Below are 26088 nucleotides of genomic sequence, written 5' to 3'. Positions count from 1 at the left end.
CACACACACACACACACACACACACACACACACACACACACACACACACACACACACACACACCCCAAGCCAATACACCTCACACCTTATTAATTAACTCAGCAGAGGGAATGGAGGCCCTGCAGGGAGATCGGTAAGAGGAAACAAAAACCTGGATTCACAAGAAGCAGAGAGAAATACAAGAGCATGGCCAAAATGATACCTTCACATGGATTACCTCAAATTAATTGAATATTACAGCAGCTTAGTAAAAGTAACCACAACAGACTAGAAATAAACATCAACATAAAAAACCCTCGACGTAAAATCATGACTGTCTGTTTAATTGGTCTCTAAATTCTCTTAGGTGTGAGTAAAACATTAATTTTGTGAATAAAACAGTTGCACGATGGCTCAGTTGGGACCACTGTTCCCTTGCAACAAGAAAAGTCCTGGGTTTGAATCCCCCCTCTCATAGCCCTCTTTACTAGAGCCTTTATTTCAGAATAAAGGCTCGGAAATAATTAAATGTATTTATGACATTTAATTACAAAATGTCAGAAATTGAATTTCATAAATAAAATATCAAAAAGAAATTTGCAGGTTTCTCTCTGGGCGCTCCGGCTTCCTGCCACAGTCTAAAATCATGAGTATCTATCTATCTATATCCATATATTACTCTAATGTTTGCATGATGTTGCATTTTGCATTGCCATTGCACCTTAGCCTAACTAAAGCGTGAAATCCGTCAAGTTAATTTTCTAAGTCCAGTCTTTCATTATGTTATTAACATGACTATTAAGGACGATTTGCAGGTTCTTATGAATGTCTTTCTTGGACGTTATGACCTTTCATTTTTGTCTTCCTGAGATGGATGTTTGTCTTCCTTCAGCACAAACTATTTTGAGTCTTTTAAACACAGGCTGTGCCTTGCTGTGGTGTTTAAATGGTACACAGACAAAATGTGGGTTCAGTTTGTTTTACTTATGTCCCAATAGAACTATACATAATGTGGCTGCACATATGTGCCTGTACCCATATTTATACTCCATTGTAGATCTACAGTTCTTGAACACAACAGGCCAAACCTGAAAGCATGTCTTCCGCTCAGCAACAAAATACTACGATTTGAATGAACAGAGTGCAATGAAGTTTATCAGACTGTGGTTTATAAGAATGAGCCGCAAAACAAAGGGATTCTCGCCTCAAAATTCTCAACAAGATAGTGTTTCCAAAATTGGAAGCAATTAAACAAAAAATATATATATTGTTTAAATAGCTAAAAGATTTCCAACTCAACTCTAAATGTTATCCAAGTCAAAACGCCTTAATTAGAGGAACATGATCCACAAAACGATGTTGAAAGCCAATTCAAATCCTATTTCTTTTCCTTGCTTTAACCCACTGCAAGGGCTGCAAGAGAGAAAGAGCTACGATGGCAATAATATTGGTAAATATTGTGATGATGTCAGGTGCAGTATATCCCCATTTTTTTCTTTCCTTATATTTCTCATCCGTGCTTCCATTCTGACGTTGAGGGCAAAGTCATTTGTGTCGGGTGTGAGAATCTCCTGCCGTGAAACTCTGTCCAACCGGCTAAATATTACATTAGCAGATAAAATGCAAGGTCATGACACTTGAAATATATTAGCCAACAATTATTGCACTCCAAACAGTCCCTGAAAATCTGATTCTTCCTGAAGGCAAAAACAAATAATAGGAACTGCATTTGCAAATGCACTGCCTATTTAAAAACAGTTTGAAGGAGGCATTGCATGAATCCTACTTTATTTTGCACATATTTTCAACAGAGAACAATCCAGAGGCAGATAGAGGTGTGCATGCTCCCCCATGAGGGATACACAGTGCGGTGGGCTGCGGAAAAGTTGCTGACATCCTGCAATCTCCATCTGGTTGCTACTCAACATTTAGCTGAAATCAGCTCCGAGGCAGACAGGAAGGACACAAGGTGACCTTAATATTTCAGTGTCTTTCTGACTGCATTTTAAGAAAATAACCACATATACAGCCTCTATAATTTAACATCAGAAAATATAGTCTGTAAATTTGCTCTTGAGAAAATACACATTTTACCATTTACTTCTAAAGCTTCAAATGTGTTAAATTTATTATGAAAAGCTTGGTTGAGTAACACTCACAGCTAGTGGTAGCTGTACTTCTTTCAGTTTACCAGAGAAAAATATCCTTTAACATTTTACATAATTTTTTCCTATAGAATGTGCATTTAACATAAACTATGCAGAAATGATTTAAATGGGATGTATGTGTCTTACAAACTCAACCCAAAAAGCTCTAATTAAAGAATGATCACAGCATATATGTTTTAATCCTAAATGCTTAAAATGAAACTACCTGGATTTAGTCTTTTTGTCTCAAAATTAGTATGTATAGAATTCAAGGTTTGAAAATTCTATGACAGCAAAAGCCTAATGTATCAAACATACAAAAATTATACATTAAAATCTATACATCAATTTTTAAAGCATCTAAGAAAGTTTTTTTAAAATACCATTCTTCGAGAATGATTTCCTTTATCATGCTTAACAAAATAAAACCTTCATTTTCTAAAAAGCATGTCTGTACAATTGAAACCAATTTTTTTTTAAAGAAGCCAAATAAGAAAAAGAAATTATACAACTATCTTTAATAATAAAATCAAACAGATATTATTAACAGTGTGCAGTTCACTGATATCCAGGGCAAGTATTTTTTTTTCTTTTCACCTTTTTTAATATCTTAGTAGTTTGTTTCATCATATGAGGCTGAACTTAATCAAAAATATGTGTGGTTCTTTGGTTTGGAGATAGAAAACTAAATAGTTCACAGAAAAGAAACAGCCTCTAGAGGCCCAGAAGCACACCAGGAAACTGCAAAATGTTAATTAACAGTATTTCCTCAGTGGTGAAAGCTGTATATTTCATTATAATTAATGTAATTATTGCACTTTTTCTATCCGCCGTATTTTCCCAAAGTTAAATTTAATGATTTCTCTGGACATCTGAGAAAAAAAATTAATGTATTTAGTTGAATTATCATATCCAAGTTCTAAAAACACACATATTTTATGTTCTTTTTCCGATACTTGTTCAGATGTTTTATGACTCCTTAAGAACCATGCAAAATTCAGATTTTCATCACAATCTATAGAAATGCTTTCAACTCAATTTAAAATAAAAACGTAACAACTTCCATCCACATTTTCAGGTTTGAATGTTTATGCCTCATCAACCCTAATTGTTGTGACATTTCATAGTCACCTCCTCAGCAGCACGGTTAAACACACCTTTTCAGATGAGTTGTATAATCTTTAACAGACACGGAGACCAAAAATCCACCCGGCCTCATCAACAAAGACACACCGACCTCCTCCTCTGGCTCGCTCCAAGTGTCTGACAACACACAGATGGCGGCCAAGAAAAATTAGGACTTTAAAAAAAGCAGATGGGGGAGTGAAAGAAAGTTTCTCACATTAACCAACACTTCCCATGAGCCATACAATTCTTGAAGAAAACAAACAATAGATCTTCCTTTTTTCTGGGTTTTTGCCAGAGCTGGGTCATCTGGCAGATGTTGACCAGTATAAACTCGCTCCCTCCTTTACCTGCTTCTCTCTCGCCACTGGGTAAGTGAAGCAACAAAAAATGAGGCTGTAGAGGAATTGTTCCCCATTTTTCTCCTCTCACTGCTGCTCAGAACAGCAGATGAACCAAGCAAACTAAAAATGGAATCAGGCTAAATGTGGTGACACAGCAAAGCGTGGAATAAAGACGCTTTGGTAACCTTCGAACAGGCACATTTGTCACAAGCACAGGTCGTGCAGCTGAAGCGAGGAACCAAAGGATGCAGAAGAGGAGAGGAAAAAAGGATGCACTGAAATGAAAAACAAGTGAAAGTAAGAAAAGGTGGGTAGAAGAACAGCCTTAAAGATTAACCAGAAGAATACAGGGCAAAGGCAATTATGCAAAAAAAGTTAATACATTAGAATATCACTGATATAAAATGTTTGAGACATGCAATTCAGAAAATAGTTTGCTATATTACAGATTAAATTCATAAAACAAAAATTTATTTCTCTTGCATCTGATAATTATTCCTTAAAGAAAAAACCATACCAATTGCTTTAAAGTGTCTTGAAACAAAAAGCTGCACATAAGTCCAAACTATAAACATTTAAAGAACTTACAAATCTATCTGACATAAAAATGCTAAAAGATTAATCTCAATAAAGCCAATTAAAAGAAAAAACTAAAGAATAAAGTGAGTTTTAAGTCAAGTTTATATGTAAAGCACATTTCAGTAACAAGGCAGCTTAAAGTGCTTTATATGATAAAAACAATTAACACAGAAACATTACACTACAGAACAAAGTAGTAATAAAAAGTTAGAATTAATCTATTTTTCCCAGTTATTATTTAAAGACAATTTAAAAACATTTATTTATAGCCTTGAGTTTTCTGGAAGTATGTTCCAGATTAGTGGAGCAAAAACCCTAAAACTTATAGACTTAAACTTATTTTATTATGCTGCTTCTCCATGTTTGGTTCTGATTCTGAGGACGCAGAACCAGAAGGCCTGAGTGGTCTGGACTCAGATCTTTAATGATTTTGGTGTTGCGCCGTTCAGTGATTTATAAACTAACTAAACTAATTCTAAAGTCTCTTCTCTGAATCACAGGGAGTCACTGTAAGAAGAGGGTGATGTGCTCTCTGTTCCTGGTGAGAAAACAAGCAGCACCGTTCTGAATCAGCTGTCTGATCTTATAGACAGAGCTGTAAAGACATTGTTATCTGCAGTAATCAATTCAACAATAATTTTCGAATTTTCGAGAAACATGCAGCTTGCTCCAAGTACTTTTTGGCGTTTCAACTAAAAACCTAGAGGTTGGAGTCCTTGTCAAACAGTGTTTTGACTAAAGTCCCAGAGGGTTAGAGGCCCTCTAACCCTCTGGGACTTTAACTAAAGTCCTAAAAGAGGTGCGGGTTTTAATGTTTTTATCTTTTTTAAAATGTCTCTCTCTTTCTCACTGTTTATTCAATGTCACATGCTGTTTTTATTTTAATTATGTGAAGCACTTTGAAATGCCTTGCTGCTGAAATGTGCTATACAAATAAAAGTTGATTGATTGATTGATTTATTGATGAACAAAACATGGCTGCATGGGAATGCCAATGTTATTAACAAAAATTAATTCTGCAAACACAGCGACTCAGTTAAATCAACTGTTTTTCTTCTCCTTCGATCTAATCGACTGGCATTACCCAGATAGAAACTTTTTCTACCAGTGAGTAAAATAAACTGAACTTGACTGGTGTTTTATAACAAGCATTAGAATATCTATAATTGAGCTTGAATCTTTCCATAAGATTGGCTTATGTTTTTATTTACTATATAGATAAGCAGGGTTGAACTAAATAATTCGATTCAGAAATTAATTTAGTCAAACATTTTATGTTGTTTTTTTTAATTGTTGAAATGAACAACCAACATAACCCAGTACTTTGCTGGCATAATGCATAGTAATCATATAATCAGATCATTTTTAGTGCTTTCAAAGAAATTATTTCACATTATGGCATGTAATAATATTGCCAGGTTAAACTGATGTCTTCTGAAGCTTTAGTAAGTAGTAATCCTGCTTTAAAACGTTAAGTCTCGATGATGAGTCATGTCTGTCAGCAGTACAGTGGCAGTGGACAGGAAATCGAGCCAGACACCAAATCATCCATTATCTTCCATTCACCTAATGATTTTTAGAGGGGAGCCTTAAGCATTTGCTGTCAGCTGTGGCATTGAATCACGCAGCTCTAAATATTGTTCATTCTTATAACAGACTAAAATCAGCATAATTATGCTTCTTTGATTTTTAGCCTTCTGGTAATTTGGCTCATCTACACCATTAAGATTATAACACACAAAACAGAAAAAGTACTGAGTAAACACAATAGAGATAATAGCTTTAAATCAAACAGAAAATCAAGGAACTGCAAAAACAACATTAATGAATCAAAGATGATGCACTGAGTTTTTCTTTTCCTTTATTAAACTCGAAAAATACAGTATTAGAGTACATGCTGCTTGATGGATGAAAAATGATGGAAGTTTTCAGTTTTTATGCATTTAATGAATAAAGAGAAAACATTTTAAAATGTCATTGTCTGATCTGATGACTACCAGTTAGAACCAACCAACCAAAAAAAAAAAAGCACTAAAACAAAAATTGTTTTTCTAGCTGATTCAACGAAGCAGCTCTAAAATAAATGCTTAGAGTCAGTAAAACCAATGCTTCAAACTTCTAAAATGCATTTCTTTTCTGCGGCTTTTCAAATATATAGGAGCAATTTTCAGACCTTTCCAAAATCTGAGTAGTAATCCAATTCTGTGATTCAATGTTTGGTTGAAAAAAATAAATGGATGTTTGCTGCTTGTATGTTTTGCATCCTGAAATTGTCAGATCACACGTAAGCCCATAAATCCAAGCGCTTAAGCAAAACAAAGTCTGATGACTTTGCTAAAATGATGACAGAATTACACCCTGTATTCAGAGACCAAGCAACACAAGGCAAAGCTTTTCTTGTGAAGTAATAAATTATCGGCCCAGTGGCTGAGACGTACAGAGAGCCAGTGAGACAGCAAACACAATAAATATGAGGAGAAGGTAGCGTGAAAGAAAGTGAAAGCTGAGTGATAAACACAACCCGGGCTGCCAGTTCCCCATTGTCCCAGTCTGAATGTGCTTTTGTCACTGCAGCGTACAACTCCAGTCCAGCCCCGACTAGAACAACGTACCAGGCGAGCGTCCCTTCAAAGCCTTGGCATGACCAGCTGTATGAGAGCAGGGGGCATGACTCCACACAACAAGTGAATTCAGCCCAGGAGTTACTAAAAACTTCAGCAACTACTTAAAGGAATATTGTAGTTTCTAACTTAGTTATCATCTGCAGACAGCACATATTAGACATGTCTCACTTTCTGATTGTTTATACGCTTAATATAAGAGATTCCAGGATTCAGTGTTACTATGTTGACTAAGAACATTTTAAATAATCTAATGGCTTGTTGAACTTTACTTTTTTTATGAGAATGATGACCAGGCAAACTGGTCATCGTGATCAGGAAAGTCAAAGATATAGCCGTTTATAACATTTTCAATCAGCACATAAAGTCGGTGTTAATATCTCTATATGCTTATATTTCTTAGCAAAAGATAAAACTATTTTCCTCCAAATTCCTGTGTGCAGAGTGCTGCGTATGCAGTCTGCAGCAGCAGTACATCTGTCTGTGCACCAGTGCATGTAATGTACATCAGCAGAGTCCAATTCCTGTCTAAAGTTTCAAAAACAAATATGGTGTCTAAACTGCCAAATTACTTTTTCAATGTTTCAAAGGCTGAAATTATGGAAGTCTGGTGACAACAAATGGAGGATTAATTAAAGCATTCTGCTGGGTTTGTACAATGCACGAGACACTACTGATTAGCCAGGAAAAACAAAGTCGTTATAACTTTTATTAAGCTCCCAGATGAACTGTGAGGTTAAATAAAATGCCTTTTCGCTAAAGTTTCAACTGTTTAACGTTTATATGCATGTTTATATGCATAAACTGTTTGGTTACTCCACTGTGAGACTTTATGTAGCCAGAAAAATAGATTTCACCTATTTTAGTGTGGATAATATCAGACATAAACTGACAAACTCAAACATACATATTAAATACTGGTCATTTTATAGTTACAAAATTACATTTCAAGTGAAAAGTGTTAAAACAACAACAACAAACAAATAAAACAGAAGAGTTTTGACATCTGAGCTGAATTTTTGGAGTTTTTGTCATGCTCTTTATAAATAAAATGTTTCGTTTACACGTTAAAACTGCTTATGTTCTTTTTGTGGTCAGACATGAATTAATTTATTGAGTTAAATAAAAAAGTAGTGTGTTCCAAAACTGCATACACTACTACCGATTGGAATATCATGCAACTCCTTGAGGGAAAACAAGCAGAATATGATTATATTTGTAAGTGACAAGTGTGGGTAAAAGAGTAGTCAACAGAAACTTACTTTTTCTTCATCAGGGTTCTTGTGGACAATGTCTCACTAGATATAAATGGTTCAGAATTGCTAAAAAGTTACTTATCCAAAACAGGGTTTACAAAAAATGTTAGTCACATTAGTGGATTGTTATGTTGCCGTTAATTCTTGTCCTCACAGTCTGGTGTCAAGCTTCTCTTCTGAAGTTAGTAACCCAGACATAAGCAGTTTTACATTTCAAACCTTTGACGTTTTATAACAGAAATACATTTCTTTATTATCCACCTGTTTAGTTATTATTGTACATAATATTAAAAGTAACTGAATCTTTGCCAACAGCTTTAAAGTGCAAATGTTTTTACAGAAAAGAAACTGAGAAATGTTTAATTTCCTGTTCCCATACAGCTTGTGCTTTTTTGATAAATTACTTAATAAGCAAGCCAATAAAAAAAATAGATAAGTGCTTTTCCCTTCTCTACTTTGATAAATGATCTAATTTTTTCAGCTCTACTTATCTGATTCATCAATGAATGATGCAAAAAAGATGGTCATGAACCTCACTGTCGTCATCGTGGTTTACTTCGCTTGTGGTGTAATTATGAGGTAGTTGAAATCCTGCAAATCTATCTTCATGCTGGTAAACAGTATTTTTTAAAAAAAAGGTAACCCAGAAATAGACAAATGAAGGTCCGTACCCAGAGGGATGAGCCTACTCCTCCATCCTGCCCCAGGAATCTCCCATCTGCCACATGTAGACCTTGGCTCGACTCGTTACTGCCTCAGGGACAGGCCACAACTTACAGAGAGGGTTAATATTAAATTCCCCAACTCTTTAAATATATTCACAACTACATGCATGGTGGTCCTCTAAAATCACAATATCTAAACCAAAATCATTCTGTTTATATTTCTATTAAGTAACAAGTTAGCTCAGTTTACCGTTTCCTGCCTCTGGGTGCTGCCCTGCTTGGCAAAGCATAAGGAGCGCTTGGAGCTCTGTAGCCTATATATTAACAGACTACACATGTATAATTTATCAATATCATGGGATCCAATATTATGTTGAAAAAGAGAGCAAGTACTGACAAAGGACAGCAGTAAAATGAGGGGTTATGACACGTTTGTGGGTCAAAGAGAGGAAAAAAGGAGTCATCGAGGAAGAAAAAGAGTCGTTCTGATGGCTTCAGCTGTGTGCATGTTATCATTCTTGACTGTTTGAATAATCAACAGAACTTTTCAGAGCTGTCATAAAGCACTAACTCAGAAATCAAGATGCAAAGCAGCAAGCACTCCTCATTCAGCCGCTGCGGTCATCCTCATCTCTCTGCCAGGCTCCATCACTTATATCCAGACTCATTTAAGTCAGACTTTGAACTGTTTTTCTGACAGTCAATAAAACATCAATAGCAGCAGCAAAGTTTTGGGGACTTTTCCCCCCAAATTACCTGTGTTATCATCACCACCACTTCATTTTCTAAACCAACAAATAGGTTTAGCAAGTTCCCTACTTTTAAATTTAAATAGGCCAATTTGTGTCAGTATTATAGCATTTTTCTGCACCAACATGAATGTAAGGAAAGTCCACAGATTGTTTAACACAAAGTGCTTCACTTGAAGTATTTATATGTTAAAATGGCTTAAAGTCTTCATCTCTGCTCTCCCAATCTGACTGAGCTTAAGTTATTTTGACAAGAACAGGTAAAAAACCCGTGTCTATAATATAACCCAAAACACGCTCAGTTGGAAATGATTTGGAAGATAATTACAGCAAAAGAGGACTGAACACAAAAATCATAATTTTCAGATTTGTTTTTTTTTTTTTTTATTGCCTCCTCTTCTGGTCTCATCCGCCATGGTAAAGTGGCCAGCCGTGCAAGACATTATACGCCAAATACATCTAAAAAGATGCCAGAAAACCACCACACAAGCTTCACAAATGTTATAAAACAGAGGATACAAAACTCTGCCTTTGTTACCAAGCATTTCCAATAAATGTTGCTAAACTAAAAATCTCCTTATTCAATAGCCAACTCAACATATGTGCTCCAGACAGCCAAAACAAGTCAAAGTTTTTATGTTTCTTCTCAAATGATAATACAAATAACAGTGAAACATGAAACTCATCCTCAACTACATTAAGTTCACAAAACTCACAAACATATCTTCTGGCATTCAGTTAATCTCCCCACGTCAATTGCCAAAGTCAGAGTACCTGAATATACATCTGTTTAACTTGAAAAACACATCAGTTTGAAACATCCTTAATTAGTCTGGAAATACAACTATTTATCAATCTAATTAGCCATATTATTCATTGGTTTCCATTCTTTTCTAGTCCAATAACTAAGATCAAGTCTGCACAGGGAGCTTGAAATTAAGAAGCAATTTCAGTTTAGTTCAAGATTAACATACATTTAAAAAGGAGTTAATAACAGTGATCAGAAATATGCACTGATCAGAAATTTTGTGGCCAATTTTCAATCAGTAGTTGATATCAGTTGTTAACGTTTTGGATAAATTGAATCCAAAGTTGAGGAGCTCTCTCACTGCCTCCCTGAAACTCCACAAATCTAGTAAAAGAATGTTGCACCATTTCCTCTTTCACAGATTTCATTTTTAAATTCCTGAACCAGAAAAATGCCAACTTTGTTTTGTCTTTGTTTTAACATAGTGATTAGAGCAACCTGGTTGCATTTAGCTAAGGCACTGATTCGGAAAAGGACTGAATTTTTGACTTTTTAGTCTGCTGCTCACAAATCAGAACTAATCAAGATGAAAATCGCCCTGTTCCAGCCATTTTTTGATGCATTTCTACATTCTGGGCCTAGGATTAATCTTAACTGAAATTTCTGATGATCTTGAAACTATTCTGGCAATAAGTCCCATCAGTCATTACTTAGCAGGTGGCAATATCCTGGGATGGACAGCAATCAAATGCAATTTGTCATGAATGTGTCTTTAAACTGAAAATTGGTGCAAAATGGGAGCTCTGGAACATTTTCATTTTATTTAAACAAAAAACTACATACATATTTTTATTTATCACCTTCACATGCGGTCACTTTAAGGACAAAAAGAGACTAACTTGGGCATTTCAATTGTTTGCACAATGTACCTACCAGCATTCACCAGCAGAGTTAGAGAAAAGAAACATGGAATGCTGCAGGACAGCTGCAGTACAGTTTGATTTTGCAAACATTGTGGCCTGTGATATGATTGTTTGCATATTATTTCACATGATGCATAAGACTAAAATATCAGGTATTAAAGGGGAATTCCACACAGATTTCTCGGGTGAAACCAAACGGTGGCTGAGTTGAGGCTCAGAAAAAAATGATGTAATCAAACCTTAAAACCCAACTTTCTAAATCCTATAAAACTTTAAATAATCTGAAGTCATATTAAAAAGTTAAATACTAATTCAGTTTACAAAATATAAATAGAATCTAGTAACCAAAGCAGATTTTATGTGGTTCTGCCTTCGCCTTTAGGAGAGAAAAAATACTTGAGCATAAAGAAACATGGAGAGCTGATTTGAATCAGTAAATTTCTGCTGATAGATAGAGGTTACTTTTAAAACCATAGTCATAACCCCACCCCATGTGCACTTGACTGCAAAGGTTTGACGCTTATTTACATTCAGAAGTTGAACACCAAAGTTTTCAATGAGTCAGAGCAAAGTATTAGACCAAACTGCAGCCATCTTTTTTTTTTTGAGGTAGTTGTAAAAAGCTGGGGTCAGAAATATATTAAGCATGAAAAACGAGTGCTAACAGCATATTCATGTGGTGACAGTCAGAAAAGCTAACAACAGTAGCTATAAGTGTATGAAAACATTATAAAAGTTGCAATTATGACTGGCAAAAATACATCTTCACCAATGTTGTATCATTAAGGCTAAGGATGCACAGATGTGATCATTTTGATCAATATTGATACATAACTATTGCAATAAACGATACTATTATTGTTTTGAGACCATTTTCAAATACTATAATGGTAATGCCATAATAAAGCAAGAACACATGATCAAAGATCAATAAACTTTAAATTCTAATGAACATTTAACACTGTAATTGGAATACATTTTAAATATCCCAAATAAATAATAAACAGAGACAACAAATAAAATAAATTCTGAAGTTTCTGTAAACAGAACTGTTTTAAAAAAAAAAAGAAAGAAAGAAAGAAAGAAAGGAAGAAAGAAAGAAAGAAAGGCTATATGAAGACCAACACAGCAGATTGGGGACTTTTGTCATCCAGTTTTTGGTAGCTGGAGAGAAAGAAAGAAATCATACATATGGAAATCTAGTTTGTTTTAATATGTTTAGCAATTTTATATATACTTTACTATCCTTTCAAAGCTGTGAAAAATCAACCACACCACCAGAGACAAACACCTCTTAAAGTTGATATTCCAAGTAGGAGAACAGGAACTAACGAAGCAGGCCAAGATTTGTATCCAATAATAAGGCTGCTGCACATGGTGAACATAATAAAAGCTCCAAATATAGACTATTTATTAGAACTTCTAGTGGTTTGTTTACCATTTAATCAGGGTTTGAATTGCATAAAATGGAGAGAAATAAATTGTTCTCTGCTTGTCTGGCTAACAGTCGTTAGCACCAATACACATAGTAAATCCCATTGTTTTCCAACCAACAAGAAAACCTTTGGCAACTCAGAAATGATTCGCAGCTCCAACTTCTCAGTCAAATCCAACACATTATGAAAAACTAGCAACTAGGGATGGGCAATATATCCCCATCAACATCGGTATCAGTCCGATAAGTAAAACTGGGCTGATTTTAACAGCCGCAGATTGTTTCTATCGTATCGAGGTTTGGTGTAGATGTTTCAGGAGGGATAAGGGAGAGAGTTGGCCATGTGGTATTTGCTCAGTCATGTGACAGTAATAGTGGTGCATCACAGGATTATGAGTTTAAAAAAAGAGAAAAATAGGCAGTGAGGTCACCTTTACACAGTGTTGAAAGTGTGGGAAAATATAAACAATCATACTGGTAAATATCAGTTATCGGCATTAAGAGCAGTACTAATATCATATATCAAAATTGACCCTAATTTTTATATCAGTTCATTTACTTGCTACCTTATTTGATGTCACTAGAGGAATGTGTCAAAGTTTGTTTTTAGGAGACTACCACAGTTAAACAATGATTTAAAACAAAATTGTAAAGAAAATAAAACACTTATTCTGTAGATGATAAACTAAAGTGAGTTGAGAAAAGTAGGGCTAATAACTTTTAATGCTTTATTTTTACTAATCCCACTATTAGTTTCAAAATCAAATGACAGAAGCATGTTAAGACAGAAACAATGCTACAAAATTATTTAAAATTTCAAAGAAATCCAACATACAGGCAGCTGAATGACAACAAAGCAGCACCAGACATCAGAAATAACTGCTAAGTTGGACCATACAGTCTTAATTATGTTAAAGGGATAACACAACTAAAGGCTGCCTTTGAAAATTAAGGTGTTCTAAAACCACCAACAGGCAGCTTGTGATTAAGCTTGGAGAGTTTTATATATTTCAAACACGTATGTTCTTGTTTGTTTCAATAGTTTTTTCTCCTTTTTACGTTAGCCAAATTTCCCTCCGTTCAAATGTCAAACAAGCGCCTGTGCTCTTGCTCGCTATTTTTAAAACGCCAGCGTTATTTGGCGTAGTGCTTCCTGCCAGTCTTCTCACCTGTATTCACAGAATAACGAGTGATAAAAAAAAGACCCGGAACAAATTTCTTACCTGGAAAGAGTCCTCAGACAACGAGACGTACATTTCCCATCCCCGGTCCGACCAACGGCTGCCCTGTTGCCGCACGCTTGCTCTTTCAAAGAGATCTGATCATAGTAGTAGACTTTCACCAGGCAGTTTTCAGTGCGAGCTCACGCTCCCACCCTAGCTCAAAGCTGATTGGCTGTTCGATCCGTCAATCACAGGGAAACGTGTAGTAGACATAGCAACCACAGAAAGGCGGGTCAACGGGTGTAAAGAAGCGTCTTATTGGCTACCCATGAGCTCTGTGAAAACAAATAAATAAATAAAAACAGAGCTGATAGAGACGAATGTTTGCAACAAGAAGGATAAATGAATACAAAATGATTTTCGATTTTTGTTTTAAAATACTACTGCATTACAGTACAATACAAGTAGTGTTTTGGGGATCAAATAATGTATTTATTTAAGCTTGGTTTAATTATTTTCTAATAATGCAAATAATAAAAACAACTCACAAGCAAAGAAAAATTAAGCATCAACCTAGGTTTTGTTTTACATGTACAGTGTGGATTCTGATCTATTTCTGATAGGAAACTAGCAAAACTAAATCAGAAGTCAAAACAACCATACATTTCTATTTAACACATTTAACAAAGAAAAATGAAAGAGAAATGGAAAAGAAGCTTAATTTTTAATTGAAAATGGAAAGAACAAACTCCACACAAAGCAAGATTAGAAGAATTAGAACATTTAAAATAATCAAATATCTTCACTTCCGTACAAGTGATTGTGAACTCACTGTGTGAACCAATGGGTTCACACAAGACCTCAAGTGAAACCATTGGTGAAACTATACTCCTACCTTATATGGACAGTGATGCCATGAGGGGAATTATTTAGCTTCCCCAAGTCAATGTGTGAAAAATTAAGGTTAAGGAGATTTGATTTGTTGTTTGGACATTTTTATGGCTTTAAATATCAAAAGAAAACTAGACCAAATTTGAATATAAATACAAATATAAACTTTCAATTTAAATTTCATATCATAAAAGCTCAAATATCCACTGTCCAAACCTGAGACAGTGTGAACAATCATCTGTCACAGTAAACGGGTGGTTATTATGACAATTGATGATGACAAAACACAGGTTTTTGCCAAATAGATGAAAAAAATCTTTTTTGGGAAAAACATATCACACAGATGATAAAGTTTGTCAAATCAATTCTTGCCAGAGAGATGGTTTTAAATGAAAAACTGTTCTGTATCTTATATAAGCAGAAGCAACAGGAAAAAGGGGAAGAGGTGTCAGTTACTGGTTGCTATGGTAACCAGCAACTGACAATAGCAGCATAACATAACTCTTACTAATAAATGTCATAAAAAAATAACTTTTTGAATGAGCACAATTAATTTGAAAATTAATAAACCAATTTCACATGTATAATATTGTTACAATAAAACGCTGTTTCATATATACTGCAAAAACACAAAGTCTTACCAAGTATTTTTGTCTAGTTTCTTATGCAAACATCTTACTACTTGAAGGAAGACAAAACTATCTTGCAAGTAACTTTTCTGCAAGAAGTGTTTTGTGCCAATAATTCCATAATATTTTGAAAATTACTAGTTCCACTGATGGCTGCACAGTGGCACAGTTGGTAGAGCTGTTGCTGCCTTGCAGAAAGAAGGTTTTGGGTTTGATTCCCGGCCTGGGGTGTGTGTGCATGGTTGTTTGTCCTGTTTGTCTCTGTGTTGCCCTGCAACAGACTGGTGACCTGTCCAGGGTGAACCCTGCCTCTTGCCAGGAGCGTTAGGTGGAGATGGGCACCAGCACCTCCTGACCAGGGAGGGACAAGAGTGTACAGAAGATGGATGGATAGTTCGACTGGCAAATTATTCCACTTATAACATGGGAAAATGTTTGTTAACAGCATAATCTGCCAGTATCAGTGTTAAGGAATTACTGAAATCAAGCTCCTATATTTTGCCAAAATATTACTTGTAAGTTAATTTTGTCTTATTTAAAAACTACTAAGATATTTGCATCAGAAACTAGACCAAAAATACTTGGTAAGATTTTGTAGTCTTACCAAGAATACAAACAATTGGTGAACACCCAGATACTTGTAAGAGTCCGCTATAATGCATGGATACTTTTGCAAAGTATTTTATCAGGAACAAAAGGAGAAAATAAAAATCTTTACTGGTCATCAGTCATATAAAAAAGTTTGTTTTGATGATTTGCATCAGGCAGGTAATGTAAAAATACATTCAGCCACAATCAAGTTTGTTTTCGAACATGTTTACTTCCTGCTGGCATTTAAAATGCAAAATTGAACAGGCAAACATGCATTGTGTATTATGAAATGGTGTAACTTCACTTGTCCTTTCAGTTACTGTTAGACATCAGATTCATGAACAGAAATAGTTCTCTGCTGGAAGTATTCATGCCTGATATGTAACCACTCTGTGTGATATTGTTTATGCCTGATGGGATCCACAGGATGCAGCAGAAGATAATATCAAACCCAGCAAAGTGGCTCCTTTGCACAGCTTTGAAGCGTATTTGTTTCCTGTGCACCATTGGTGATGGTTAGATATGATAACTTCCGTCTTTAGACCTGCAGTAAGCGACAAGGAAGATGAAAACATTAATCACAATGTCACAAGATAAGGTACTATTTCAGGGCTTAACATAACACTATACATTTTAACTTAAATCATGCAGAGTCCAGAAGGACCTATAGGTGGCTGAAATATCAGTTGCTTTATCAAAGAATTTTACTGGGAGATTCTCATCCTTCCATCTGCTAACACAGAATTAAATGAGGGATAATTATTTGAGCATTTAATCCTGATTTAAACCTCAGACATAAAATGAAATTAGCTGCAGAATTTAATCAAACTCTGCCACGTGTTGGTATTTTCTCTACAGATCTGCTCTCATTTGTCTTCCTCTAAAGGCTCTTTTGTTTCTATCACAGCTTCAGATTTTGGAGCATGTTTATGTTGTTTCAGATAGCTCTCAAACTGATCCTTTAGGTTGCTTTTTAGCACATTGAAAACAGAACTGAAACAGTAAATGCGTAATCCGTTTCCTGTTGTGAACTCTTCTTTAGACTGCTCATGTCTTGCCGGAAGTCGCTGTGCTTCCTTCATCGGGTTTTCAGCTCAAATGTTAAAAATGATTGACTGAAGGAGACCTGGTGGGCTCACCCTTTGTCCTTGGTGTCTCTCTGATCCTGCCTCTTTTAGAGGGGGCTCGCACATAAATCAGCTTAGCTGCTGCTTGTGCAGGCTGGCTTATTAAAGCTGCCAAGACAGAAGATTGCCCTCCTCTGCTCAGAAACCACAGACACAGTTCTAGTGCCAGGACAGCAAACCCACTGAACCCCTCAAAGCTCATCTAATCTCACAGGGAGATCAAGTGTGTGTGTGGGATAAATCTGCAAAAACAAATGCATTATCTCCATCTATCACCTTTCCCTTTGTGTCAAGTGTTTGTCTTTCTATGAGCTTGTTACCCTGCAAAGACACAGATGGAGATGCAGCTGTTTCAATCTGTGAACCTTCAGGGCAAAATGAGGATGTAGGATGTAGAGAAAAAAGAAATGTAATTTTTTTTACAGCTGTGTAATAGACAGCTGTAAGTTAAGATTACAGCTGTCTATTACACTGTAGGGGTGGACATTTATTGTATTGTTTTATCATTTATCATCATGTATTTCTTGTTATGATATAAATTTTGATGTTTAAAAGCCTCCAACACTATATGGATTATTGGTTTTAATATTTTATCCACTGTTTGTTCTATGAGAGCATCAATAAATATCAATGCATTTAAATAATATGATTACGTTGTGATGTATCTGTATGTGACTGTTGTCTAAATTTCTCATTGTCTGCAAATAAATACTAAATTTTTTGCTAGAAATTTCAGAGACATGTTGTCAGTAGTTCATATAATAAAAGAACAATGTTTATTTTACTCAAACAAAAACCTATAAAAGGTAAAATCCGAGAAACTGATTATTTTAAGTGGTCACTTAATTTTTCATCAGAGCTGTATTTATAATTATTTACACTGCATAAATGGATACCTAACCAAATTTCTTTTACTGTCTAACAGGAGAATAGATTACATGATTCCTGTTTATGTTCAGCTAGGATTGGCAAAATTATTCCATTTTGTTAAATGCCAGAATGAGAAGATAACATTAATAACGATTTTATTTATAAAGCCCTTTACGTCTTTAGTTCTCAAAGGCTAAACAGTAGCACCTTTGGTCACAAAGTCTAAATTAGTTCACACTAGAGATTAGGAGAAAGTATTTTTTAAATGTCAAATTAGTTAGTGACTGGACCAAAATACAGACAGGAGAAGGGCCTTTTTATTGAATTCATGAATTATTGAAGAAGAATAATGGGGAAAAAACATACAGAAAGTCAACACTGCAGGGAAACACGGTGTTATGGAGATAAAGTGTAACGAAAGGAGCCAGAGGAGAACAATGTGATGGGAGCTTAAATATTCTGGGGAAGAAGAGGAAGTGGCAAGGAACCAGATAACCTGTGTAAACTTAACAGAGCAGAGGAACAGAGAACCCTAAGGGTAGAAACAACAAAAAGAAATACTAATCTAAAGAAATGATAATTCAAAGTAAAAACGATGAGAATAAATGAACCATCACAAGAGACAAACTATAATGGCAAAAATATAAGAAAAACAAACAATAAAGAAATGACTAAGACTTTTAGATGAAACTAAAAGTCGAAACACCTGTAGATCTGTCACAAACCTAAACCTGTTGAGTCTGCTGATCTCTGCTGGGACTTTAATCATGACCATGTGCTTTGATAAAATGAGATTAACTTCTCTGAAAATGAAACAAAACAAAACAGTAGGTTTGGTGTGAAACAGAGGAATATGTGGGAAGGCATCCTACTACTAAGTAGATGCTGATTTGAACCTCATCAGAGTTGACATCATCATAAACTGTTTGAGAAATCTGCTCACTCCAGTAGAAGACTTCAGGGTGGTCTCATTTTTAATTTTTTTTTGCACATTATTGTGAAATTAGGAAAAGAAAATAAAGGAATAGATTTAGTTTTGTCTTCAGAACATGTGAACCAGTTTACATTTTTTTTACAGTCAAGCCTAAAAATCTGTAAATGTGAGAAGAAGCTCCAAAAGTGTCAAATATTTTCAAACTTTCTCTGTAATACATCACCTGCAGAGGAGAAACTTTGCTCTATGCTGTGAACACAAGGTGGCGCTCCAACTCTACTCCAAAGAGAAGCTGAAAGGGCATTACATGGCTTCTCTTTGTCTTGTTTTGTGGCAGGAAATAGTGGAGAGTGTTTTTCCTTTAATATGTTCAGTTGGTGCAGCCATTTTAATATCACTGCTTTAACATGAGAGCACTAACAGACACCGATCCTCTAACTGGACGATGACACAACAGGAAATTCCCCGAGCTGTAAAACGGTTCAGTAAGATTTCCAACCACAAAACGCCATCTTCATCTGATCCACAGACACAAACATATTTGACCTGTATATCGGGTGGATGTGGGTTGTTGCTCTCATTACATTTTTGATGATTATCTTACTAAAAGACCCAGTTCCATTTTCAGTCTTTTAGATGTTTTATTTTTAAGAGTTCACTCATCACCTTGCAGTCTGGTAAGATTTGCAGGACCTTTGAAGGAAAAACAGGCTCACAGACTCACAGATCTTCCTCCATACTTAAAATTGGGTACTTTTCATAAATAATTATCCTTTGTTTCCTGCCAAACTCACCTCAGTTTCAGTCTTGTTTAACCAAAACACATATTTTCAGTTTAAATTTAAGAAAATCCACATTTACATTTGAAACAAAGATGCAAAAAAGGCTCAAATGCATAAATATATGTAGTAAAATTGCTTTGACAGGAATTGTTTGAGATAGCAAGAACTGCATATCCACTGATTTTGTTAACAATTTTATGAGGTAAGCTTTTCTGCTTTTATTAACCACTTAGCAGGACTTTCCCTTTCAAATAAAAAAATAAACCCATAATTAATGGAGGATATGGTAAAAGTATTTGTTTTTCTTTAACTTTTTCAATTTTATTTGTTTTATTATACCCACAAACTTTTATTTATTTTGTTATGATGTCAAATAATAGAGCATGATTATGAAGTGGAAGGAAAAATACCCTTTAAGATGCGTTTCATTCTGGCACCCTTAAATAAATCGTAGTTACACCTGTGCAGTTGAATCTCAGTACGAATTTAATTGTTTGGTAAAGGTCTTAGAGGTTTGTAAGTGAACATTAGTGAACAAAAGGAATCATAGAGACCAAAGACAAGTCAGGGATAAAGTTGTGGAAACATTTTAGCACTAAAGCAGTGTCTCAATCCTTCAATATCTCCAAATAGCATGAAAATTATGTAAAAATCTAAATTTTAGGGCAACAAAAACCTGTCTGTCCACCTAAAGTGAGAGGGTGGACAAGAAGGACCACAAGAGGAGAGAGATTAACAACTAAGGTGGGACAATTTTGGCTGATCAAAAACTTGCTGTACTTCCCCAAAAAAGCTGGAATTCTTGACAAATTGTCAAGAATAAAGTCATTGTTGAAGGAAAACCATAAAATGTTTAGTGCTACTCTGGAACTCATTAATGAACACTCATGCGTTGGAGTGGGCAGATTAGACTGGTACTTTAAATTAATTAAATTGATACTCTCTCTATTAAACTGACTGAGCGTTGGCAATTTTTCAAAAAGGAGTCAGTAAAAATGTCAGTCTGTTACTGCAGATGAAGGTGTCTGAAAATGAACCCAAATGAAAACACACACCAAACCTTTCAATGTTAATTTGTGAAAAAAAAAAAAAAAAAAAAAAAAATTTCATAACATTTCCACTACACATTATAATCATTTGCTGTTTTGTGTTGGCGAATGAGATGGATGACAAAATACATTAAAGTTTGTAGTTGTATCACAATCATCAAATGTGTAACATTTTAAATTGTATAAGTGCAAGTTGGTTTATGGTTTGTTTACAAAGGTCTGCAGGTCCAGTGCTTGATAACAGGTGATTCATTCATATTTGTTCTCTGTGACTAACTTTTCCTTGGGACCATCAAAAGCTAGAAAATAAATGTATCTGTGGTTGTTTTCTAAACATAAATAGATAATATTTTTGTTGATTTGCCAGATATTAGATAGCTAACGTGGATCATAGATGTTGTATAGCTAAAAGCAAATTGTTTGAAAATTTGAATCCTGGGTGTGAAGAATGAATAAATTTAATTAATACTATAATAAATCCAGTTAATTATAAAAAATTAAGTTCTAAAGGTTCTGAAGATCTAAATATATAATAAATAAATAGAATAAAATGCCAAAGAACAATAGAGCAAATAAAAAAGCAATGACTAGTTTGTTTGACGGTCTTTGACCTGGAAGGTCTGGCAGGATGAGAAACTCCCCTGTTCTGAGTTTTGACTGAACAACAAGCCCCAGCCACTGTTATTTCCTCTGCCCAGAAGTGTGTGAAGTCAGCCGTCTGTCTGGCACAGAAGTGTGTTGATGTGCTTCCAGGTGTTTGTGGTAAATCCTAATGTCTGGACTGAAGGACCCTCCCTACACCCTGTGAGATCATCGCCTTTTAATTAGACCAGATTCGCCAATTACAAGACACTCAGGGCGTCTCTCTTTCTCTCCCTCGGCTCTATAAAAGGAGCACAGGTCACCGATTCGGCAGACAGGAGCTCAGGAAAGGTGAGTTTACACCATGTTTGTAGTAGTTTGCCTTTTAATTTTGAAAATGACAGCTTTATCTTAATTTCTGATGCTTTATTTCAGATTTACTGTATAATGTCTTCCAAAACGTTTATGGTTGCCACTTTGCTGGTTTGTGCTTTGAAATTCATCTCATCTCAGAGTGAGTATAACTTCTATAACTGGCACATTTCATTAAGAAAATATGTAATTACCAGTCTATGCAAAAAAAATAAATAAATAAAAAAAAAAAAATCCATATATATTGTTAATTTTTCTGGCAATCTGTTAAATGTTTTCTTCCCTTCTACTCATCCATGTTTGCTTTGTTAATGATCATTAACCGGAGCGAGGACATGTGCCTACATTTGTTTTTGTTGCCCAACTTCAGAAATCGATTTCTGGCAGCCTGTGCTCCAGAGGATCACATCAGCAGCACACACTGATTTCTCAACTCGTTTCTGATAGTTTTTCCTGTTTGCGCTGTTTCCTACAGCGAGCTGCAGAGGACGATGTGGCGCCGAGTACTACCGAGGCAACATGTGTCAGTGTGACTTCACCTGCCTGTCCTATGATGAGTGCTGCAATGATTATGAAGCTCAGTGCACCACAAGTAAGATTTGCTTTTACACATATGCACACAAACAGGAGTGATGCTTGTGTAGAAAATTATATATAACATATATATATATATATTTTTTTTTTTCAAATTCTGTTTCTTAGAGAAAGTCTGGTATTTTTAAAGAACCACCATTTTATTCCTATTTTTAGGATTTCAGCTAAAAAATAAACACAATTTAGCAAGACTATGGATCTTTTTTCTGCAGGATGAAAAATGGTGTAAAAATTTAAAAAAGCACAAGAAAAACATTTAAAAAAGATTTTACTCGTACTTTTAGTGTCATTTTTGTAAAAAACTGTTAAAAACCTGCATTTATTATTATATTTAAACTTAGAAACATTAGCTGATTCATTTAGTTTTTTTAACCAAAAGTTATTAAAAGCCATTGTGGCTCAGGTGCCACAGGCTGTAGGGTATCAGAAAACTATTGAAGTTCTACGACTCGGTCAATAATTAATTTGTCAAATGAATATTTAAACTGTAATAAATATATAGCAAGTACATTATGTACAGTCAAAACCACATATTTACTGTATATACTCTATAAAATACAACTAGTCTTCTCACTATCTGACATTAAAAGTAACTTAACTTCTCTTTTCTCTTTATATATATATATATATATATATATATATATATATATATATATATATTCTCGTATCTATTTAATGCATGTTTCCACTTTTCTTTAACTATTGTTAACAGAAAACTAATTTAATCTTCAATGGTGTGTGCAGCTTATTTATCCATTGAATAGCATGGATTATAGTGGAAAAAAATAGAAGCATAGAGAAAAATGCTCATATGGTGAACTGAGTTTAATTCTCAGCTGCAGTGCACAGTTGTGTGTATCTGGTATCTTCCAGAGGAACTGTGTGGATATGCAGTGTTTTAAGCTTCAGATTTTTATGCAACAGAAAACTCCTGCAAGGGCCGTTGTGGAGAAACCTTCAAGAGAGGCCGGCGATGCACCTGTGACTTCGAATGCTCAAAGTTCAAACAGTGTTGCCCAGACTTCAAGAATCACTGCGATGTGGATGGTAAGCCTTGATCAGCTCATACAGCAGTGGTGTTTGTGTTTTTTTTCTCAGCATGTGAAACATTTTTCCTTTACAGAATACCCAACAAGAAACTCTAACATTGGCAATTTAAACACGTCTTATGCACAAATTTAATGAAATGAATCTAAAAAAATGAACCTAAAATGCATGTGCAGCATGTACAGCAGCATCTTGAAATGCATGCAGTTAATCTGCCCTGATGCATTTGACGGTATTTTCTGTATCAGTAATTACTGCAGAAAAGAGTGGAGGAGCAACAGGACCAATGACGGGTAGTTCATGTGATAATGTACATAACAATCCCAAAGGTATTTTTTTTTTACCAAAAGGTTTGCTACATTTTTATCCATTTAGGCTTTAAGGAAAATGCATGTGTCTCAATGGGAATTCCAGCTAAAATTTACTTGTAAATATTCTCACAGATTCAACTGCGGCAAAGGATCCTGAATTGAGTGAAGGAAACAATGCAGGTGAGATCACTATTTGCTTTTTTTCTGCTTTCATCTTACTAGATGTGGGTAGAGTACATGAAACTGTACTCAAGTAAGAGTAGAACTGCTTAAACATATTTCAAGTAAGTAAAAGGTCTAAATTAAAAAAAAAATCTAGTTAAAAGTACTTAGTGAATGATCAGAACATCTGATTTAATATTTTTAAATGATTTCATCAGACAGACAAAAATGCAACATTCTGTCCAAATTATATTTAACAGACTAAATAAATAATAATAATAAAAAAACATGATTACAAAATAGCAGATTCAGGTATCCAAATCATAAAAAAAACCTATGAAAACGATAGTTACAGTTGTTAATACAAGTATTCTGCATGTTAAAATAAGGTGAAGTATTTCCGGTGCCCGAAGGCTCAGCAGGGAGAAAATAACGTTAGAAAAACAAAGCTTACGTTAGCTTAAGCTGTAACTGTGTTTGTACTTCATGAATTGGTTGTTTGTTCTTCATTCAGCAAAATTACTCACAGTGGGTAGAGTATCTAGAAAATGTATTTAAGCAAGAGTAAAAACGAAGCTACTCTTTAAAGTATTATTTCCTAAAAAGTTACTCAAGTAAATGTAGCTAGTTTCTACCCACCTCTGCATTTTGCGCTTTGCTTCTCCAGCTACAGCCCTGAAACTCACATTTTAAGCCATGTGAGTAAATGTCCGGAGCTGAACTTTTATTTCCGAGTGAAACTGAGCAGGGAGATGTGCCCATCCAGCCGATTGAAGCTCTGCCCCTGGGGCTTTCTTTGAAGGGCCAGCAGAACAAGCCAAGAGCGTCGGCCTCAGGAGCCAAAGGAAACACAGGGCAGCAGTGTCTTCATGAGTGGAGGAAAGCTGGGCTCACGTTCAGTCGCATAAAAGGAAACCGCAGAATTAAACTTGAAGAATAATTACATAACATATCCTTGCCCTTTTTGAAGGAGTCAGGAACACTGCAAAATCCTAACAAGTAACAACAACTGGATAAAGAGAAACAGAAAAAGTGGAGGAGCTGTCAGTTGCTAGCGCATCCCTTAGCAACTGTGGTTGCTATGGTAACCACCAACCGTAAAGCGCAGCATAATTATAACTTGTATGCCAATAAATAAAAGTCAGGGGAAATAACTTTTTGACTAAACAGAATTAATTTGAGGAATAAATAAGGATGTTTTGACAAACATCCCATCTATAATATTTTTAAAAAATAAAACCCTGTTTCATATACACTGCAAAAACGCAAAAGCTGACCTGGTATTTTTGTCTGATTTCTGATGCAAATATTCTTAGTATGTGAACGAAGGCAAAACTAACTTACAAGTAACTTTTCAGCAAGATATAGAAGTATGCTTTATGTTTTATTTTATGAAAAAGTAATAGTTCCACTGGTATAATAAGTAGGTTTGTAAAATCGATAATCTGCAATTGGAACCAGCAGTTTTTAAAATATATACTAAGGAATTATTGGCTTAAAACAAGCTCCTATATCTTGCTGAAGAGTTACTTGTAAGTTAATTTTGTCTTATTTCAAGTGTACAAATATAATTGCACTAGAAGTTAGACAAAAATATGTTTGTGTTTTTGCAGCAAATTCTCTCTTCTGCTTCGTGGAGATGGAAAATCCTGGCATGTCTGTCAAGATTTTGATTAAATCATTTTCCAATTTTTTTCCAATTCATCTGCAGATGACAGCTTATTTACTCCAGACAGTTTGACACCGTACCCACCCATGGATCTTGACGATGGCGATGGTGAGCAGAAACATCATGAAGAGTTTAGCAAACAACTTTTTCCAGACACAACAATAACAGTCTGTATAAACATCTCTCTGGTAGATATATTTGCTGAGATTTTTCCGAATGACGACTTGTCCACCAACGGAGATGTGCAACCGGAGGCATCTCCAACCCCAGAGGTCAGCAGTGGTGATGGACTGACTCCAGTTGAGCCTTTGGACGAAATCCCGACTGAACCGACTCTGATTAGAGACGATCCACAGTTCAATACAGAGCCGACGCCTGTGGATGACATTTTTACTTTGGCAGCAGTTACGACTGGACGCACAGGTGTGTGATGTTCAGTGTTCAGATGCAGAGATATTGGGAAACAATCAGGCCCACAGCATCACAGAACCTACACTGTACTTAACAGTGACCCCAAGGTGGATTTAAACTAGGGCTGAAACGATTCCTCGAATGGTTCGAGTCCCTCGATTACTAAAATTCCTCGAGGAAAATTTACCTGCCTCGAAGCTTCGTTAATTTATGTTTTATTAGTTAGCGCACCGTGTTCCGGCCGGGACTTCATTTGCGTTGAAGTCGTAGGTGTTTCAGTCATAATACTACTCTGGGAGTCCTTAGAAACTTTACTTGACTCAACAATCGGCT

The 26088-nt window shown here is 35.3% G+C and overlaps 2 protein-coding genes across 5 annotated transcripts in view; one reads left to right on the top strand and one right to left on the bottom strand.

Annotated features, from left to right (window-relative positions):
- Positions 1-13939, bottom strand: part of fcho1 (FCH and mu domain containing endocytic adaptor 1) — a 47740-nt gene extending 33801 nt beyond the window's left edge. The window contains exon 1 of the mRNA XM_007550924.2: positions 13795-13939. The gene's annotated coding sequence lies outside the window, so the exon portion shown is untranslated. The remainder of the gene's footprint in view (positions 1-13794) is intronic.
- Positions 13940-15968: 2029 nt separating this feature from the next.
- The window catches only part of prg4b (proteoglycan 4b), a 17368-nt gene continuing 7248 nt past the window's right edge, over positions 15969-26088 (top strand). The window contains exons 1-9 of one of the 4 annotated variants that reach the window (XM_016670862.1): positions 21284-21411; positions 21500-21540; positions 21625-21703; positions 22037-22153; positions 23080-23202; positions 23451-23531; positions 23646-23693; positions 25387-25452; positions 25537-25767. In XM_016670862.1, the coding sequence (XP_016526348.1) occupies positions 21637-21703; positions 22037-22153; positions 23080-23202; positions 23451-23531; positions 23646-23693; positions 25387-25452; positions 25537-25767 (733 nt within the window). In that variant the 5' untranslated portion in view covers positions 21284-21411; positions 21500-21540; positions 21625-21636. Of the gene's footprint in view, positions 15975-21283; positions 21541-21624; positions 21704-22036; positions 22154-23079; positions 23203-23450; positions 23532-23645; positions 23694-25386; positions 25453-25536; positions 25768-26088 lie in introns of those variants that run through there. The other 3 variants (XM_016670863.1, XM_016670861.1, XM_007550918.2) reach the window with 3 other exon arrangements.

Source organism: Poecilia formosa, unplaced genomic scaffold (assembly GCF_000485575.1).
Source record: "Poecilia formosa unplaced genomic scaffold, Poecilia_formosa-5.1.2 Scaffold38, whole genome shotgun sequence".
Classification (NCBI taxonomy): domain Eukaryota; kingdom Metazoa; phylum Chordata; class Actinopteri; order Cyprinodontiformes; family Poeciliidae; genus Poecilia; species Poecilia formosa.
This window is presented reverse-complemented; position numbering and strand designations above follow the sequence as displayed.